This window comes from Chiroxiphia lanceolata, chromosome 5 (assembly GCF_009829145.1).
Source record: "Chiroxiphia lanceolata isolate bChiLan1 chromosome 5, bChiLan1.pri, whole genome shotgun sequence".
Classification (NCBI taxonomy): domain Eukaryota; kingdom Metazoa; phylum Chordata; class Aves; order Passeriformes; family Pipridae; genus Chiroxiphia; species Chiroxiphia lanceolata.
The window spans coordinates 74899689-74920135 of record NC_045641.1 but is presented as its reverse complement, the minus strand read 5'-3'; the positions used below and the strand labels follow the sequence as shown (position 1 = coordinate 74920135).

At 43.7% G+C, this 20447-nt stretch overlaps 1 protein-coding gene across 6 annotated transcripts in view; it reads right to left on the bottom strand.

Annotated features, from left to right (window-relative positions):
- FBLN1 (fibulin 1) overlaps positions 1 to 20447 on the bottom strand; it is a 61539-nt gene that overhangs the window by 22409 nt on the left and 18683 nt on the right. For 4 of the 6 annotated variants that reach the window (XM_032689402.1, XM_032689399.1, XM_032689403.1 and 1 more), the window contains exons 3-14: positions 20219 to 20354; positions 15563 to 15734; positions 14462 to 14521; positions 12884 to 12985; positions 11826 to 11963; positions 10067 to 10204; positions 8492 to 8635; positions 7532 to 7660; positions 6917 to 7042; positions 6557 to 6676; positions 5606 to 5737; positions 4939 to 5062 (exon numbers count right to left, since the gene is read on the bottom strand). In XM_032689402.1, the coding sequence (XP_032545293.1) occupies positions 4939 to 5062; positions 5606 to 5737; positions 6557 to 6676; positions 6917 to 7042; positions 7532 to 7660; positions 8492 to 8635; positions 10067 to 10204; positions 11826 to 11963; positions 12884 to 12985; positions 14462 to 14521; positions 15563 to 15734; positions 20219 to 20354 (1521 nt within the window). Of the gene's footprint in view, positions 1 to 229; positions 678 to 4938; positions 5063 to 5605; positions 5738 to 6556; positions 6677 to 6916; positions 7043 to 7531; positions 7661 to 8491; positions 8636 to 10066; positions 10205 to 11825; positions 11964 to 12883; positions 12986 to 14461; positions 14522 to 15562; positions 15735 to 19488; positions 19540 to 20218; positions 20355 to 20447 lie in introns of those variants that run through there. The other 2 variants (XM_032689401.1, XM_032689404.1) reach the window with 2 other exon arrangements.

Sequence of the window (20447 nt, the reverse complement as noted above, 5' to 3'; positions counted from 1 at the left end):
AACATATGCAGCTGTTTGTCATCAGATGAGACAAACTCCACTACTGTGTGAAGTAAATCAGTGGTTTTCAGTCCTCAGAACCTCCAGGTTCTCCAAGCTCTTAGACTCCAGTTTCTGCTTTGTATAATGGTGCAGATCACATAGAAGAATCTCCCCAAACTGAGATGTTCAGTTACAGGGGAAAGTGAAGAACTGGAACAATGATGGCAAATAAAATGCAAGTGCAGCGTGCAACGGATGAACTAAAACTTTATTAAAACTTGTGGCAAAAATGCTACTCTTAGAAGAGAGAGAGTAGCCAGTGATGACAGTGATTCAGGGATCAAAGCTGCGCAGAGACAAAGATAGAAAGTTTGGCAATAAATGTGTTGACAGTTCCATGGCGGGAAAGCTGCATTTGGATTGTCAGGTGAAGGTCTCTGGGCTCTGTGATTTGACGCTGCATGACCACAAGGCCACTGTGGTTGTTCACTTTTTTTGTGGTGAAAAACCCCTCGTGGTTCCCGCTGATGATGGACAGCCGAATTTTATCCCCAGGGACAGCATTGGAAGGGCCCATGCGGAAAATGTCGGTGGGTACTTGGATGTTGGTAGGAAAAGAGAGGTGATAGTAGGTTATTCTCAGGGGCAGGCTCTGGCACTCCTTATTCTCATTACAAGGCAAGCGCTCACAGCGACTGCAAGACAAGTGAGAAGACAAGACAAGAGGAGGATTAGCGCACGGGTAGCGAGCGGGAGAGGACAGGAGGGCACTGGGGTGGGACGAGGGGCCCTGACCGCATCCATTCTTCAGCCTGGCACCTCAGTCCTGCTGCAAAGGGACATTTATCACACAGGGATGGGCTTGGCTGCAGTTGGTGCCCTGGCAGAGGCGCTGCCATTGTCAGTGTTGCAGAGGTGGACACGAGGATCTCCGCTGGGCGCTGACCCTGCAATGCCTGGGGAGGATCAGGTGGCACATTTAGCTCCAAGCTTGCCTCGTGGACAACTACAAATCACCTAAACTGGGCACAAGAGCCTCTCCACTCCAAGCAATATTTGGTCCACAGGTTGAGGTTTTGGAACCTAAACAATGTGTTTCTTTACCAAGAAATGCTCCAGCATTAAAGCACAGTTGGCTTATTACTACCTCGAGTAAATCTGAGTGCCTGTTAAATTTATTTTATTTTGGCATATAAAATTGGGCCCCTATCAGGAGTATCTACTACCAACAGAACTGTGGCTCATAAGCAAGACCTTCTTTGTTGCCAGTGCAGGGTGACCTGAATTCCAGGAACTTCTAATTATATGCAAAATCAGCACTTTCAAAAAGAGTAGTTAAAAGCACCCTCAGTTCTTCAATTAATGTGCTGCATGTTTTCCTTTAATACTGCTTGCAAACCAAAGTACAAAGCAATTCTTTGAAGATCTAAATGCATTCTTAATTTTATTCATGTGTGTAAAGAGCATGCACAAGTCCTCACAGGATGGCCAGCTAATTAGGTGTGGATACTCCTGGAATATTTTCAGATATAGAGAGTTCTGCATTCTTTTCTGAGATGTCATTAATAACTCCACTAAGGAGAATGGTTTGATTTTGTTGAAATCATGAGGCTACTTGGTTTTGCTGAAATCATGAAGCAAGTCAAGACTGTTAATTCCTTAGTTTTCTTCAAGTACAACTTCTTGGAAGCATAGACATGCTTATGAGCACTTACACACTCACAAAGATGCTCTGCCTTATTATTTTATAAAAGTAAAATACATTTTATAATAATGGCCAGAATCTTTTAAGAGAACAAAAAAACCAAGGCTCCAAGACTCAAGCAAGGACATTCTGCTGATTCAGAAAGCTCCTTGTGAAGATAGATGTGCCTATGGCCAGGAGCTAGAATTATTCAAAATTCACCATCTTTTATCTCGTGCTTTGGTGGTGCACACTACACACTGACTACAGGTTGAGTTAATGTGCACTAATTGTTCCATCAAACAACCACAAAGGAGAGATAGCAGATGTTATTGCTCTGGAGAACCAGGGTTCATTCTGGGGTCACGCACTGCAAAGGCGAGAAGCAAAGAGCATTTCAACCCCAGGGTACTCTCCAGCCCTCATTGAAATGCTTCCCTCAGTGGGCAGCAGGAAATCAGATGACAGGGGAATGCAACAACCTGCTGGCACAGAATCACAGAACCACCAACGCTGACATTAGGGGGAAAATTGGGCTCCTGTGCTGTGGCTCAGGCACTCTGGGGAGCTGGACCTGCGTGACTCAGACTGCCTGAGAGGGCTCGGGTCTGCCAAGCCAGAAGATAATGGTTTGTTGCTAAAAGAAAAACACCTCTCTGCTGACAGGGAGAATTCAATTGCTCTGAGGCAGACAGATTGCTACAGAGGCTATGAAATCCTTATCATTCAAGGACTTGAAGCAGAAGTTAAATAAACAACTCCCAGAAATATTCCAGGTCTGAGATTTTTTTTGCATACAGGAGTGGATTAGGTTTACCCATCAAGGTCCTCATTTTGTATGTTTTATGAAAAAAAAAAAGGCTGAATGCAATTTTACAAAGTTTGCAGTTTCAGAGGTTTCACAGGTTTTTGATAAGGATGACAAAAAATTCAAAAGCAGTCTCCTAAGGAATGTCAGATTTCTACTCCCAACTTTTAAAAGAAAAAGAAAAATCACCAAGATGCCTTAAAACACACAAACCAATGTGTTCCTCCCTACTCTTGTTCTTGGAAATGAGTGAGCTGCTTTGGCTGAAATTGGCCAAAACTTGAGCCTGAGTCAGACACCTGGCAGGTAAAATTTCAGCCACTGGTTATGTTTTGGCAGAATTTTAAGGAGTTGCAGACAGGCCTAGTAATGAGAAGCACCAGGCAACTTTAATAATACACAGACATGCCTAGAATATACAAATATTTCCCAATTTGGCTCAGCCCAGCACACATTTCTGACACGTTGCCATAAACCCTTCTTTATATTTTCTACTATTTTTCTTGGCTTAAATATTACTAATGTTAAGACTTCAGTGCCACATAAAGAGAATTTAATTGTTATGCAATTTGAAAACAAAAACTGTTTGGCAAGGCAGTGCAGCAAGTTAAGTCCTATTGTGAGGAGCAGTAGATCTTAACTACCCTTGGAAAAATACCAAGCCTATAGGCTGATCCAGGAAAAAACAAAAAGCAGAATTTAGGTAAAAGAGATAAGGCCTTCAATTAAATCGTTACCATTAAGGATCAGAGCATGCCAGGCATTTTGCTGTCTCTGGGGAAGGTTACACAGGCTGTTTCCTCCTGGAGCTCAGTGTCTAAACAGCATCCTGAGCTTCCAGCCTGTAGGATGGGACAGTCCTGCAATTACCTCTCTCCTGATGGCCATCACCACTCAACAGCCACCATGCAAAAACCTCTGCCTTGAAGATATGGGGTAAAGAAGCTTCTGGATCACTGAGGACTCTTGCCTGTACACAAGGATTTTAAGGAAAAATAAGACTAAGGAAACTGGGATTTACAGGACTGAGACCTACTAAAGAAAATAATGGGGAACAGGGTAAAAAAAATCTCCTGAGGTGCCAACTTGATGAAAGGGAGTGGAGAATATGTTGTCTCTCTTATGATGTGCCAAGCTGGTGAAACTGGAGTGTGTTTTGAATAAAAGGGAGAGGGAAATGGTAACTGTACTAGATGTGACGTTATGAGAAACCAACTATTTTGATTTTGGAGTCCCGGCACAAGGGTGAGTGAAAAAGCAATTTAATGTCATTATCATGCAGAAGGTAACAAAGACATGCTAGCTACATATCATATATATAACCATGCTGAGTTAGGTATGCTAAAACTAAATCAGCCAAGGAGACGTACAATAGTTTGGATGTAAAAAAGGGTGCTAAAGAGCTCTCATGAAACTACTCCCCACTGGGCACCAGGTAACCCAATCCACAAACCCTGATTCCTGCACATTGGTGTATCCTGGCTGGGTCTGAGGGCACCCACTGCCTGCTGAATGCTCCCAATTCTCCAGGAAAGATAACGAACTCATATTCTCTTTCACTTATGCAAACATGTTTTCAACAATAAATTTAGTAACTGTCTGTAGATGCTGAGAGGGAAAACCATAATAAATCCAACAAGATAATAACTCAAGGAATTAAAATAATTAGAACTTCACTGAGCAGCTGCAGGATTCGTGTCTGACTCATGGACTAATTATAGTCCCAGCACATCAGCAGGATCTTGCCCTCTGAGCAGGTCTGAGTTGGGCAGAGTAAGCCATTACAGAGCCCAACAACCCAGACACAGAAAAACAACTCAGACATTCTACTGCTTCCCCAAAAGATCCCACACAGATCAAATAGCCATGAAAGCCCAGTGGAGATGAGAGAGAAGATGAAATGGAATGTATGTGCACTGTGTCTTTTATAAACCGAACTCTGCAATTCAGGGATGTCCATAAGAGTAGGAACCTGCTAATTCTGCTTAGTGGCCCATTGCATATGACTTTTTTTTTTAAATTAGGATACAAATGAACCCAAAATTTTACAAAATTAGATGCCCCAACCCTGGCAGTGTTCAAAGCCAGGTTGGATCAGACTTTGAGCAACCTGGTCTAGCGGGAGGTATCAAGGATTTTGAAGCTGAATGTAACTCTCCCAAACAGGCTGCCAGCAAGGGAGCCAGGGAGAGAGTACCTGCTTGTGGCTCTGGAGTCCATGACAGTGCAAACCACTGACACATGGCATTTTTTAAGGGAATGTCTTTTTCTTAGACTGAAACAGGAGCACGAGAAGGAGACCAGAGCTGTGTGTGCACTGCACAGGGTAGGCCTGCCAACAAAACACATTCACTAGGAACTGTTCTGTGTCCAGTCAGCAGTGGTGGGACACAAAGGAGATCATGGCACCACAAAACTGCTTGCCCTGGACAGAGAAGGTGAAGAAGGTGAAGAGGGCACTTACGTGTCTCCTGACTTGCGGTAATTCTCCGGGCATTCCAGGGACAGGCAGCGGAAGCCGCCCTGGATGTTAAAGCAGGTCTCGTTGAAAGAGCAGTTGTGGCTTTCTGCAACACACTCATCGATATCTGCCGAGGGGAAACAGGGCAGGGGTTAGACACAGGCCCTTCCTCTCCTGGCAGGTGCCAGGCAATGACAGTGCCCTGTCAGGTACTACAGAACGTGGGCTGCACTTAAACACTGCAGCAGGACTGGAAGGGGAGGGCAGCAACAACAGAAAAGAAGAAAATTAACCCAACAACCAAGAAGAGCAAAAGGAAGAGCAGCAGTGCCACTAAGTGGACAAGACCTAAACATCTGCTGATGTGTTTACAGCCAGATATCTCCTTTAAACAGCTAAACTAACTCATACCACTTCACAGCCTGAATCTTCGTCTTCAGATTTTTTTTTAATAATTATTTAATAACATTTTAAAAAGTATTCTTTATGGAATTCTGTACTTCATAGTGGAAACTTCCTGTATATTTGTTATTGAAGACTTGTTTCTTCAGATTTCAGGCTGTCATTTATTGCTTTACCTGTATTGTTGTAGGAAAGGCATTTTTTTAAACACAAAAACTCTCTAGAACTGTTCAAAGCCCACAGTACAGCGAGGTGTCCCTGAGCTCACCTTGGCAGTTGCGTGCATTGGGTGCCAGCCTGTAGCCAGAGGAGGGACAAGTGCACTGGAAGCTCCCAGGAATGTTGATGCACCGAAAGGAACAGATGTGCCCTCCGGTGGGCAGAGCACACTCATCGATGTCTGCAAGGAGAAAACACCACTGATTGATTCCCTGTGTGTTCATGGCATCCAACCCGGTGCACATGGACGGGGCTCCCGCTGACAGCCTCAAACACAGTGTGATGATTCTGACTGCTGGGCAAAGCAGGTCATCAGATAGGTGTGGCTCTAGTCAATAAAGACTAAATAGCAAAGTCTTGCGGGAACAAATGGAGGTCTGGAGAAAATTAAAAGCAGTATGAGGGCCCAAGGGACAAAGTAATGGACATGAGCAAGCACTTTACAGTGATGTGTATCACAGTGCTTTACAAAAGGGAGGGAGAGGAATAGTTTCATCCTTGCTCTTACAAAAAAGGAAATCAAAATTAGGTGTTCTGCCCAAGGTCTTACTGTCCAGTAAGTCCTGTAGACCTAAGTCCAAATTCAGGACCTTGTCCATGAGGTCACACCCATATCCTCCTTGTATTTGAGGAGAACCTACTCACACATTAGTTGAGAATGAGCCACAAAAAGAGGATATATAAAATACTACCTAGTAATATTATATAGTACCTATGTAACATATTCATATCTTCACTTGCTGAAGACTAGAAGTCCTGCTAGTTCCTCAGACAAAATAAATTTCTGTCAAGTTACAAAAATATTTACAGCTCTGATTCGTGTAAACATCAAAACACCACAGAAGCACAGAGATGTCTCTAGACAAGGGCACGGGAGGGAGACCTTCCCTAAATACAGTTCACGAGAAAATACCAAAGAGAATCAGACATTAAAACGAGACAATTGCGCGGAGTGGCTCCCGTTTGTGATGGTGGCAGCGGGATGCTGCCCGTCCCTCACCTTCGCAGGAGATGCCGTCGATGTCGCTGAGCTGGAAGCCCCGGCGGCAGTAACACTGGTAGGAGCCGTACACGTTGGCACACTCTTGGCTGCAGGGGTTGCTCTCACACTCATTTAAATCTGAAACGCAAAGTCAAGGCACCTGAACCCCGAATTTCTTGCTCTGTCCAGCGCTCCTGACGCTGGACTCAGACAAAACTTTGGAAGGCGATTTTTCTAATGAAATCATAACAGCAAGAGACTGCAGTGGGTTGGTTTCTCACACCATTCCACTGGCCCTGCAAGCTAAAAAAATCAAACAGAAACAGCTGAAGAGCAACAAGCTGTTTCTCACAACAATCAGGGCACTGACAGCCGTACCTTCACATGATCTCCCGTCAGCTGAAAGTTTGAATCCCATGGTGCAAGTGCAGTAGTAGGAGCCAGGAGTGTTCTCACACTTGTGAGCACAGAGGCGGCCTGGGTAGCGTCTGCATTCGTTGATATCTGCAATGACAAGCACAGAGAGCTCTGTGGAGCAGCTGCCTTCACTGCAACAGCAGCCTGGGCAAGAAAGCAGCCATAAAAGTTTGGTTTTTATTTTCCAGATTTAAATTCCGTACTAGAGAGGGAAGAAGTCCTCAAAATGCTCACTTAGAAACACCCCAGTGCATAATTGGATTAGATCTATACACAGAAGAGAGCTGCTTTGATCTTCCAAAGGAATGTTTTGCTGTAGGTGCACATAAAAATATCACAGAAAACAATTACACACACTCTCACAATCCTACCTTTTAATGGGATGACAGATAACATGTTGACAATACCCGTACAGCTTCCTTTGAAGTACCAGCAAGCCTCTAACATGGTATTAGATTTATCCAAATGACATAGTAGTGTATTTTACATTCGGATGATGGAGGTTATGAAGAGAGCACTCACATTCCTCACACAGGCTCACGTTTGAAGTGCCTTGGCTGCAGGTCTTTAACTCACCAATGCAGGTCCTGCTGATGACATCAAAGGTGTAGCCGGCCTTGCACTCGCAGCGGTAATTGCCCGGGGCATTGATACACACGTGTCCTTCCCCACAGGGCTGGTTGGGGGATGAGCACTCATCCACATCTAAAACAGACAGAGCAGTGACTCAACACACACTTCTGAGCATGAGAGTGGAGAGAAGAGCAACGTGTCAACTTATTTCTGTGTCCCCGAGTACTTCTGAAGAGTTTTGAATCAGAAAGCAAGATTTTATCAGACTCTCAGCTTCCACAAGATCAGAGTCACAAATGCAAACTGTTCATACCAAGGCAGGTTATCTGTCACGTGTCCTTAATGTTGATGGACTTGGGAGGGAAAAGATCAGGAAGTCAGGCAACCTCTGGAGGCAGTCAGGTGCAAAATTGTTTTGTTATGCATGTTCAGTACTCAGGGATCAGATCTTCATCTAGTGTAAGATGTCATAGGCCCACAGTCAGTAGGCAGTGCTTTCACAAGCCACTTACAAAAACTGAAAACATACGCAAAAATACATCTCTTTGCAAAAGCCACCTCAGCTGAAAGCCAGCCAAAGTCATATATTTCTTTCAACATTATTCAAAGGGCTTCTGTGGGGCATGAAGTGGGCCTTGTGTTATCCCTGTCCCTCTGTACTGAGGAGATCTGGGAGCACACAGTATTGTTCCAGTACACTCATAGAGTCACAGACAATGCCCTTTTTGGGAGGTGATTATCATTTCTCCTTTCCTCAGAATATAGGGTTCCATGAGGTATATGAAGGATGGAGTGGATGCTTGTCATCCTTCACTTGTTGGGACTGCCACGAGGGAAAGAACAGGTGAAAAACTGACTGTGGGAACGAGAGGAGCTTGAGCAAAGTGCAAGAAACTGCTAAAGATAAATGACAGACGCAAGTTGTTTTCTTAAAGCTGCTTTTTCTTGCAAACTGTTCCTCACCTACACATCTTGTTCCATCCTCGTTGAGGTGGTACCCTCGGCCACAGCTGGGGGAGATTCTCTGGCAGGTGAAGGAGCCGTCAGTGTTAATACAGATCTGCCCAGCCGGGCACGGGGTGTTGGTGCTCAGGCACTCGTTGATATCTGCAAGAGCACAAGATGCTTTCACTATGGAACCCCTCAGAGGTTTACATCCCCATGGAACCCTTCAGAGACAAGATCTGCCCATGGCAGAACACAATTATTCACACCCTTCAGCTTCACCAATGCAACGTTTCCAGGGCGAAGGCTGGGGAGGTGTGAGAGGCACAGATCCCACTGAAAAGCAGTGAAAATAGGGTACAGTATTGTATTTGTTTCAAAGCCTCCCCTAAGCATACAACAAGCTGATCAACAATTCAGCTCACAAGTTTAACTTGTTCTGCTTCAGTCTGTGGATTCTGATCCAGCTCTCAGCTTCTACACAAAGATCAGAGCCACAGATCCGACAACAAAATCCCCTCAACACTGCACAGGGCAGCATTTGATTCCCAGTGTGTAAAATTCACCTGTGAAATTGTTTTGGTAAATATTTTGAGGGAATGCCTTTTAGGGGCCATAACTGCTACAAATTGCTGTGGCTTTGCTGACATCTGTGACAGCGAGTTAACCCCGAGCTGCCACTGACCCGGGGCTGCCTGTGGCAGGCACGTGTCCTCAAAGGGCTTGCTGTGCACAGGCACTGCCCCCCCCCCCCCCAGTTTTAAAGGCTGCAATTCTGTTTTCAGTGTCAGATTTCACACCACAGGGTATGATATGGTCAGGACAACGAGGGGCTGACAGGGAGCTCGACTTGGCAGCTGCTGCCGCTCAGCCAGTTCCACAAGTCCAAGACCTGCTGCGCCGATGGGGGAATCCAAAGGTAAGTTGAGACTTGAAAATCCTACTCCAGGGAGTAACTGGTAGATTTTTAGGTCACATTAGACAATACCATTTAGAGTCTGCTGGAAACCAGTAATTCTTAAGTATTTATATAAAGGTTATAATTCTGTTTCAGTGAGTCTTGGAAACAAGGCATTAGCCTGACAGATTGTCATCAGTCTTTAAATTAAACTCCTCTCCATGGTGTGTTATAACTGGCCCATCACTCTCATACACAGTAAGGTTCTTGATAGGCTGCAACAAGGGACAGGTCTGGAAAGACCTACATACCCATAAAACCACACAGAGAAAGGGCGTAACAGAGGATGTCATAATTAAAGCTTTTTACACGAAGCTTCAGCTAAAACCTTTTGGATAGAGGTAGATAAAATACATCACAGATTTTGTTTCAGGTAAAATACCCAAAGACTTAAAGAAAGTGTTCAAATGCAGCTATGTGCCTTAGGTAACCCAATCTCACTAAAGACAGCCATCTGGTATTTAAGTCTTTTATTTCATCTGTACATCTTCCCTGTAATAAGGAGCAGAAAAACCCCAGAGCAGAGCAACACGCAGATGAAGAACGGCTTGAGAAGCTCAGAAATCATGCAGTGAAACTCCAGCTTGTCTCCCAGGCAGCACTGGGGTGCTCCCCGAGCCCAGAACAGGCCTTACCGATACAGTTGCCGAGCGCATCTTGTATAAAGCCACTCATGCACTGTAGCTTGGGTCGGCAACGGAAGGATCCTGGAGTATTCTGACAGATAAAATCGGGGGGGCAGTTATGAGTACCAGTCTCACACTCGTCAATATCTGGTACGTCACAAAAAAAGACTGTTAGCAGGGGTGTGGCAAGGGTTTCATCCATCACAGTTCAAACATCAGACACAGTTATAAACACCCGACAGACGAATGCCCAGCGTCCCTTCCTGCAGTGCACTGCAGTGACCAGGAGCAATCTGACCTGCTACCTCAGCCAGGATCTCAGGGAGGGTAACTTCGGGGGTTTTTACTATTTTCCTATTGGTTTTATATCTAGGGATGTGTCTGTGCACATTATGCTTTACGAGGTTAGTTCTCACAAGTGAATGATTCCAAACTCTTGCAGAGCACCTGAAGCATCATGTTCAGCAGTGCTCAGCCTGGATCCAGCCCTGTGCCTAGCTTTGAAGTTGGTAAGATTTAATTATCCAAGTGCAATTTTAATTCTAACCTCAGATTCAATGCAGACATTGGTAATTTCTTTCGTAAGTGAATTAATTTGCCTTCATTCTCAACCATATTAAGGTTTGCAACATCCTCGCGTTATTGTGCTTTAAAATGCACATAAACATGGATTCTGCTAACTTTAATATTCCATTCCAGTTCAGAAGAGACAATAAATATTTGTGAATAAATTATGGTTCAGATGAAGCAGATAAAGCAGACAAGAGCTAATAAGGCTTCATTCACAAATGCAGCCCTGTCCACATAAAAGCAACTAAAATTTCATGTTTGCCACCTGGCAATGGAATGAAATCTCCTAAAGCTATTAAAATACAGAAGCTCTCTGGCCATTGGATGCCTCAGCTTTCCCAGTCATGCAGCTGACACAAGTGTAGATGGAACTGCTCAGCCTAGAGCTTTGTGAGACTTAGTTAATGGCCATGGAGCCCATTTTAAGTTCAGGACGGGTTAATACTGAACTGGGTTCAGCAGGGTTCTACATGCAGCAGATCTCAGTCATGTTGCTTGGCATTTAAACACCCTACGTGAAGATTATTCACTGTCTATTTTTACCCTTATTAACATAACATTAATAATTAACATTATTAACATTATCTGACACAGATAAGAACTCTCTAAGATTAATGGCATGCATGATTTAGTATGTGGACTCCTTTTTTTCCATCAGAAAAGACTGTCAATACCTGCCAGTAAGCTATTTGTTGGCCTAAATCTGATGTCACTTAAATCAGCAGAAATGTTACTTCGAAGGGATCACAGTTAAACCACAATACTCTGAAAAGCATTGCCTGATGTTCTGCAGGTTTTGCAGTTGGAGTTTGTCCACCAGCTTTTTTATTTGATCTATTTTTTATTACTGATCTGTTCCTACAGAAAACCTTACCCAGGATTTTGGTTAATTTACTCAGTGGAATGAAATTAGTTTATTTATAAACTGTTCTAAGCTCAGCAGGGACAGACTTTCTCACAGTAAAAACCAATTCCACATCAAATGGAGTTTGCTGCTGATTTATCTCTGTAAAGGCAGCGTGTCAGGTGAAGTTATGGATGCAGGTAACAAGCATCCTTTGAGCCAGACACACCTGGAAATCAGCCATTTTTTTAGCAAAGAAGACTGTTACTCCTGCATTCAAACCTAGCTAGTCAAGAACAGTGCTTTTAGCCCCTCGTTGCTCGGAGGATTGCAGCCTCCCTGCCCAGGACATACCTTTGCAGCGACTGTCGTCTGTCAGCTCGTAGCCGGTCCCACAGCTGGTGTCCCGCTGGCAGCGGAAGGATCCCAAGGTGTTGACACAGGTTTGGCCAAGCCCACAGCTGTGTGTCCCAGTGATGCACTCATTAATGTCTGGAGCATGCAAACGGATTCAGAACAACGAAAGAGAGAGTAAATAAGCAGCATCTCTGGGAAGGGATGAGGTCAAAGGCAGCACCATCTGGTGGAGCCTAGCGCAGACGGTGTCCCCAGGCATGTCTGAGGGTGTCACAGGTGGGCTGTGCATCCACGGGCTGCTGCTGCAGTTGGCAGCGTTTGGTTAATGTTGGACTCAACGATCTGAAGGGTGTTTTCCACACTGAATGATTCTACAGTTTGGTTATAGTGCCCATATCAATGAGGCAAACTTTCAGAAATCCTTCCCTTGCTCTGCCTGCTACCGACATATGGCTGAGGCACTCCCCGAGCCACAAGTTCCAACTTCCTACTTTACAGCTGCTGATAGACATTTCTTTTGGGAATTTTATATCTTTGAATGCATAAGAAAATTTGACATCCACGTGTAGCAAATGTAAAAGTTCTTCCTTTTTATATTTAGTGTTATTTCAGTGTTAATCTGACCAATCATCAACATCTATTTTACATTCTGAAGTTTGTATATGAGCTACTTAGACTCCATTTTCAGTCAGTGACAGAAAAAGGCACTCCTGATGAATAACATTTTTCCTCCAAGAGCAGCTGTGCAGGACTTATCAATTACTATCTTCTACAGCAGAGAACAGGTATTTTATTTTGGTTTCATCCACAACAATAAATTCAAGATCTGCCTCTTCCCCACGATAAATCCTCCGCCTTTTCTACTGATTCTTTCTTAACTTCAACTTCCCACAGTTCTCACTTCAACACTCCAAACCACCTTTTTCTGATCTCACCTCTTTCCCCAGCTGGCATAAGCATACTCTGATCTCTTCTGTCTAGGTATGTTCTCATCTGTTCTCGCCCCTTTAAAACAAGAATGTTGGTACCCAAGGCACTGGTCTGATGTCTGTTACCTTCACAGGTGATCCCGTCTGGCTGGAGCTGATAACCAACGAAGCAGGAGCACACGTAGCTGGATCCTGTGTCTCTGCACTGCTGAGAGCAGGGCCCACCACCTAATGGGTATTTGAAACAGTCTTATGTAATGAGCAGGCTCTTCACAGCAACTGGAACAAACCATTAATTTACAGCATACTGGATGATTAGTTTAGAAAAGCAGTTAACTGAACACACATACACAAAGGAAGGAAAGGGCTAAGCACTGGAAGCTCTAAAAAAGTAATACAAGAAGGGTTATCCTGGCAGACAGAAAGAGAATAAAATCGGAAATTTACACAAAATTTGGCTCATCATTAAGAAAACTTCCTTTTTCTGATCTTGTTTAAAGATAAATTAATATTAAACATGTTTAATATCCTCAAAATAGAGAAAAGGTTATATATTTCCAGCTATTCCTGGTAAGAGTGTTGATATTCTCAGTACAGAATAAAAAAAAAACAGAAGCCTTTTTCAGAATGGCTGGAGAGGCATTAAATAAGAGGTTTGAGATGGGCACAATCTGTGTGAGCAAATGCAACTATACTACTTTGTAAACACTTTATAAAATAATTTTTGTAAGTGTAACTATTTTTAATGAGGACAGGCCATTAATCCACCACAGAAAATAGGCTGTAGGCACAACTCCTGATTTGCAATTAGCCATAGCAATCCATCTCTTGCAGGCAGCTGATTAACTGACAAATACAACAACTGCTTACATGGAGAAATAATGCTAGGAAAATATGTAACACATTTTTCTGTGTCATCTCCTGTAATTAGCAGCTGGAGACAAGCAGCAGAGGCAGTGTTGGCTCTGCTTTGCTAATGGAGACATTTGCACTCTCCCCAGAGTGTAACAGCTGTAGAACACGGAGCACAGTAAATCATCTCTCAACTGCAATATCAGTCTATTAAATTGATTTTATCCTAAATACATCACTGAGTTCTGAAATGCTGGCAGAAAATAGTGAGTCGCTGCTGCTGTATGTTTATAGACATGTAAATCACATGTGACAAGCAATAAATCAGAATACTTAGCAGAACAATATCCCAAACACACATCCTTCCCAGGAGGCAGAATAGCAGGATTAATGAGGACAGTAGCCACTTTTCTTCCTCTCCTTTAGGTGATGCATCTCAAAAGGAAACAAGTTTCATTTCATATTCAAACACCCTGATCATCCCAGGAGGAGAATAAAAAATGCACATATTTAATATAGGATCCCATGTCCTGAAGAACCCAGAGGACTCCACAGGTCCTCTAAGGGAACCTCTGAACCACTAAAAGCTAAATAAAAGTTAAATGTATAGTCTCAGCTTCAGTTGGGTAAGATGAACTCCACTGCAGGATACAATGCCTTCCTTGTATTTAGGAACTATTGAGGCATCACATAATGGCCCACTATTTCTTGGAAAGGCTCTTCCTTCTGTTATTTTTACCCCTAACTAGCTTAGGCAAAAGGTTTTGGTTAATCTCTAGATCTAAGCTGGCTTCACTTTTATTGAAGGCAATCACAGGGGAGCTGGCTAAGAGGACTAGGCACCTGACTTACCTCTGCAGCCATCATGCAGATAAGGATCTTCTTGGTCTAATTCCTCCTTCGAAATCTCAACTAAAAAGAGGGGAGATAGGCATTAGAGGAGAAAGCACTTTTCTTCTCAAGGTAAAATGCTGTGTTCTTGGGATGGGACTCAGACCAGGGTTTTGGATAAACCAGGACAAAATTAAAGAGCATTATTTACATATTTTACAGCTATTTCATACTTAAATTTGACATTCAAATGCACATGGCCATGGGGCATTTTCCATCTGACTGATTCAATGTGAAAGTCATGCTGTGATCACAGATTACATATGGACTGAGATTCTCAAATGCAGGTTTTTGGATCAGGCTTTGAACCAGAGCTTCACCTCATTTTCCTAAGACATGCTGTTGAGGCATGCTTGGCTTCCACTGACTTTATAGTAGCTTGGGGTACTCACAGATTTAATGAAAATCAGATTAACCTCAGTTATTTATTTAGACTTCATTCCAAAAAGAACTCCACACCCACCTTTTGGGCACCTACTTATGGCATTCTTTCAAATATACTTGCATACCTTAACCTGGAGAGTTTTGCTCAGTGGTGCTTGTGCCACGTGCAGAGTTTGTTCTGTCCACAGGGAGGACAAGGAAGGGCTGAACACACTCCCTGCCTGAACCCACTGCTTGCCCAAAGGAAGGTGTTGACATATTTCTCATGTCATCCAGGTACATTGAATATGCAAATTTTTGTCATTAGCAGAGTGGTCTGAAGACAAGGGATCTACCAGCATTCAAGCATTTCTCAGTGGGTAAGGTGCCATTAAAAATTGATAGCTTGTACTCAGCTTCCAAGACAAGATCATTAGTTGCCAAAATAAGCTATGTTACATTTAAGTTCTGACACCAGGAACTAAGTGACCAGTTGCCAGCTCTTTTAGCCTCCTACTTCCAACAACAGCATTTCAGCTTTCACTACCCAAAATAATGAGCTCCAAAACATGCATCATTAAATTACTCAGATGAGATGTCACATTAGAGGAATTCCAACAGAAATAATTTAAAGTACAAATACTCCTTGTACCCTGTATCATTTTGTGTCTCACTCTTTTGAAGTCTGCAGTAAAATACCTTGTTGTTTTTTAGGAGCATCATCGCTGATGGACAGATCAATGCCTTCTGGGCCTTTCCCACAGCAAGATCTAAAGACAATTCCACACTGGTGTCCCATCTTCGGGTTGGGGTCACAGCTCTGTCCTTGAACTTGGGCAGCCTTTCCCAGCAAACAACAGTAACAACACGTCTGTTCAAAAAGAAATTAACAAAGTCAAATCATAGCCCTGACCAAGGTTAGTGTTACCAGGTCACACAGAGAAGCTATTTTGCTCTGAAAAGCACAGTCAAACATTAATGAGGAGCATCACAGTCCTGCCATGGCTTGCAGCAATAACACATGGCCCTCCTCTTGCAGAGCTGCTGAACTACAGCCCTGGAATACACCACAGGAGTGAGCACAGGACAAGTTAATCCCATGGAGGTTTCCTTGGATTTCCAGTTGAGAAGATACTGCTGATTTATTCTGGTTTTTTTTCCTTGCTGTTAGAAAGCAGCAAAAGTTCTCTGCAACTGGTGTCTGCCAATTGCTACTATCACGTGAAAGCAGAATTAAGCTTTTACTATTAATTTTGTTCTTCCAGACTCTGTTTTTCTTCAAGAAAATAACCTGCACCATTAAACAGAGCAGAGGTTTGGTTGGTGGGATGGTTCCTCACCACCCACTTTTTTTTATTTGGTTCTCCAACTATTTCCATTCAGTGGCAGACGGTCCAGTTTTATCACTGTTATGTCTGGCATTATTCCATCTTTTCTGGATGCCTTTAGAAATAAATACTTGATGATCTCTTCCAAGAATTGCAACATTGCTCAATATTTATTCTAACATGTCAAACAATTCCCCGAGGCATCCTTCTCGAGGTTTGTAACATCTGACTATAATTTCGTTAGATTTTTGATTTTCACCACCATAAATTAGACGACAAAAATGAAAAGTGAGCTGAAGATTCATTATTTGACTTAAGCTTGTGTATTTTTGATAACCAGATCTTATTTAAGCTATTGAATACAGCTGACGCCTTGCCAAATTTGGTATTACATACTTCTGGATATTCTCACTGACTTCTGCTCTTAGGCATATGAATTGACTCAGTCTACTTTTAGTCTCGTCACACGAGGTTCAAACTGGGAGTTACAGGCTTCCTCTGGATTTTTTTTTAAGGAGTGATCCTTAATCTTGCCATTCTTGAAGTGCTGAATAGCCTTTATTTCTTTCAGGTTGAGCCACCACTTGAAAGACTTCAGTCTCCAGCTGATGTGAAACTTTGAGTAGAGAGCTTGCTAAGTCTTGCAACATCTGCAAGAAACTGTATCTTCAATTAACTAATTGTGTGCCCTGCACCATTTGTTCCAGCCTATATTTATTCTAACTGTGCACAAGGTGTCTTGGTCTAGCAGCTTGATAATGACAATAATTGCCATTGCTGCCCCACAGCCAAAATCATCCAGAGATGCAAAGCGTCAAATGTTTTCTTAACTGATGTTTATGATAACTGGGTTGTTTTCCTACTGACCCCAGACTTCATTTTAGTTCAGTTCTAGAGGTGTTTGCAGCCTTTTCCCAAAGCCTGCCAGCTGCCTGGAAGCCAGCTGGGATGAGCATCACCCAGGGGACAACCTTAAGGCCGAGTTGTTATCACACCCTTCCACAGCCTGCAAGCCTCTGCTTCCAAAGTGATCCCAATAATAATATCAAACTTTTTCCCCCATTATTAACAAAATCCCATGCAGCTTCAAAGTCGTGCCTTGCTCCTCGTGTTTGGATAGACAGCTGTGTCCTGCCTGAAATCCCATTATCCCTTGCCTGCCTTCTCACAGGAAGGGATAAAGATGGAAGGAGTAAAGGAAAAAAGTCACACGTGAGAAATCTGAAGATTTATTTTTGGTGTGATTAGGAAGCGCCTGAAATTGCTTTAATTCATAAAGTCTCTTGATAAGTTAAAGTGTTTATTGAACTTTAGTTCTTGATTAGTTAAAGTTCTTATTACTTAAATAGTTCTTATTATTTATGTTCCCACATAGGTCAGCAGCTCTGGAAGGGTGAATCCTGTGCTAACGCTGTCTTTGGGATCTGTCCACAAGAGGTCCCTCCCTTGCTGAAATCCAGACATTATGACTGGGAGATGCTACAAAAAACACACTGGAAAACCACAAGTAACTCAGCAGAATTTCTCACAACTTTTGAAGAGCTGAACAAAAATTAAAAATATATTCAACAGCCCAAAGCAATAAATTTTTTGTGCTCACCTAATTTATGCAACTGAAGCGTCCTTGACAAAACTTACAAAATAAAGATGTATATCAGTCTTTGAAAAGTACTTAAGACAAATTTTGGGGAAAATGTCCAAGCACCTTAAAGGTGGTCAAGTTTCTAGAAGCTTCACTCCTTTCTGTAGGGCTGTTGGGGTGGAAACTTCCATAAAATCATTTCTACATCTCCTGAAGCAGCAACAAATCTGGAAATCGATCCCTGCCATTTGATGAAGATTTTAAAGATTAATGATTCATTTTGCATCCTTTTTTTTTTCCCAAGTAAGGAAAGCTGTGCTTCCAAACAAGCAGAGGAGAAAATCCTGCCCATCATTACCTGTGCCTGCTGCCTTTTCTGTAAAAACTGAGGCAAGTGTTTTCAAAATATGGTCTTTTTATCTTCTTTCCAATCCCAAGTCTTGGATTCAAAGGAAAGATTAGCTGCCTCATTTGCTGCAAAGTGCTGCAATTAATCCCACTAATTGAATCACTAAATCGTTCTTTCTGCTTCCTTGAAGGAGACAAAGAAGATCCAAAAGATTTTCCATGCGACCTAAGCTAAATAAAAATGGACCAACTCAGGCAAAATGAAATTCAAGCCCATGAGAGGCAGGCTTGGTGTGAATGTAAAAAGCTTGTTTACCACAGCAGGGCACAAGTGCCAGACACTGTGTGTCTCAAGGTCATCAGATTCAAAATGTATTTAATAGAAGAAATGATGAATTGTTCACTGATATTAGATCATAAGTCATCTATGTCCATCATGGATCAAAGGGGTTACCTTTAAAGTTATTCCTGCAGCCACCTCAGGGAAGCTGTTGAGTGTAGGATATTCCTGTTAGGGAGTGGGAGGGCAGAACGTGGCTCACAAAGCTTCATTAACTCTGTTTATCCCAGTAAATTAGAGAGGCACAGAACGTGGGCTCAGGGCATTACCCTGCAGTCATCCGTGATGTTTAAATATCAGCAAGCTCCGATGGCAACTGTCACCCCCTCAGACAATGCTGAGGCATATTTTGGGGTCAGCACAGCCCAGCAGAGCCGGGGTTCCCACCAGCCCTCCTGCACTGTGTGCTGCAGAGAAGGGCACCAGCCATGGGACAGCAGTGCTGAGCAAGTGCCTGCCATCTTCCATAGGGAAGGGGTTTGTTTTACCTGAATGAAACATTCGGCATCTTTGGGCAGTAGAAAGAACTCAAATCTGTCTCATCTATTTTCAACATCACTGAAAGAAATCCATAATAGGACCAGAGCTGTTCAGGACAGGGTCATGGGCAAGGTCCTGATCTCGCTCGTGGAACTTTCTTCCAAACATGCTCTACAGAGAGGTGTAACTATGCTCCCTTTCAAGCAATGAGAGACAAAGACAGTAACAAAGGCAGAGGGCAGGGCACAGATTAACTGAAGATGCCAAGGACAGGCATTTTTATTCTGATGTCACATGCTGGTATCACAGGGTGCTGGATGTCTCCATCCAGTTGCAAATCAAAGTCATGTTCACTCAGGGCACTTACTCAAGTTGGAATTAGAAGTACCTTGAAAGGATTAAGTGCAGTCCTACCCCTTTGGACCACCAGTATTGAAAACCACCGAGTGTGACCTTGGGCTCTAATGAAAGTTGAAGTCTGAAAGGCAGCTGAGCCTCTCACCCACCCCTCCCTGCAGCACTGATGGCTTCTTTTCATGCCAATTACCCATTCCAGACTTTCCACCCCTTTGCACTCGTCCCCATGCCTCTGCTAGAATGCCATGTGACAGCCTGCTCCCCTGATCAACAGGGAACTGCTCCCCAGAGACAGCCTCAGCACAGTGAACAGCCTCAGCACAGTGAACAGCCTCAGCACAGTGAACAGCCTCAGCACAGTGAACAGCCTCAGCACAGTGAACAGCCTCAGCACAGTGAACAGCCTCAGCACAGTGAACAGCCTCAGCACAGTGAACAGCCTCAGCACAGTGAACAGCCTCAGCACAGTGAACAGCCTCAGCACAGTGAACAGCCTCAGCACAGTGAACAGCCTCAGCACAGTGAACAGCCTCAGCACAGTGAACAGCCTCAGCACAGTGAACAGCCTCAGCACAGTGAACAGCCTCAGCACAGTGAACAGCCTCAGCACAGTGAACAGCCTCAGCACAGTGAACAGCCTCAGCACAGTGAACAGCCTCAGCACAGTGAACAGCCTCAGCACAGTGAACAGCCTCAGCACAGTGAACAGCCTCAGCACAGTGAACAGCCTCAGCACAGTGAACAGCCTCAGCACAGTGAACAGCCTCAGCACAGTGAACAGCCTCAGCACAGTGAACAGCCTCAGCAGAGACACGAGGTGCAGGTGGGGAAAAACTGTTTCATGTGCAGCAGAGTCTGCTGACCTTCACACAGTGAACACCACTTCTGGAGGATGAACAGGAGTAGCTGTGATGTCTCACCTTGAAGTACTGGGCCTCGCAGGTGGAATTCTCAGCAGCATGTGAGTCGCACTCCTCGCGCACGTTGGCAAATTCCACGCCGTCGGAGCAGGACTGCTTCTCCAGCTGGCTGTGGCAACACTGCTCCTGGCTCATGCTGGGACACGGGGGGAGCAAGGGGAGAGAAATGGCACACAGGGGTCAGGAACAGGCACTGCCATCTGACAATCAGCACCTGAACCAGTCACAG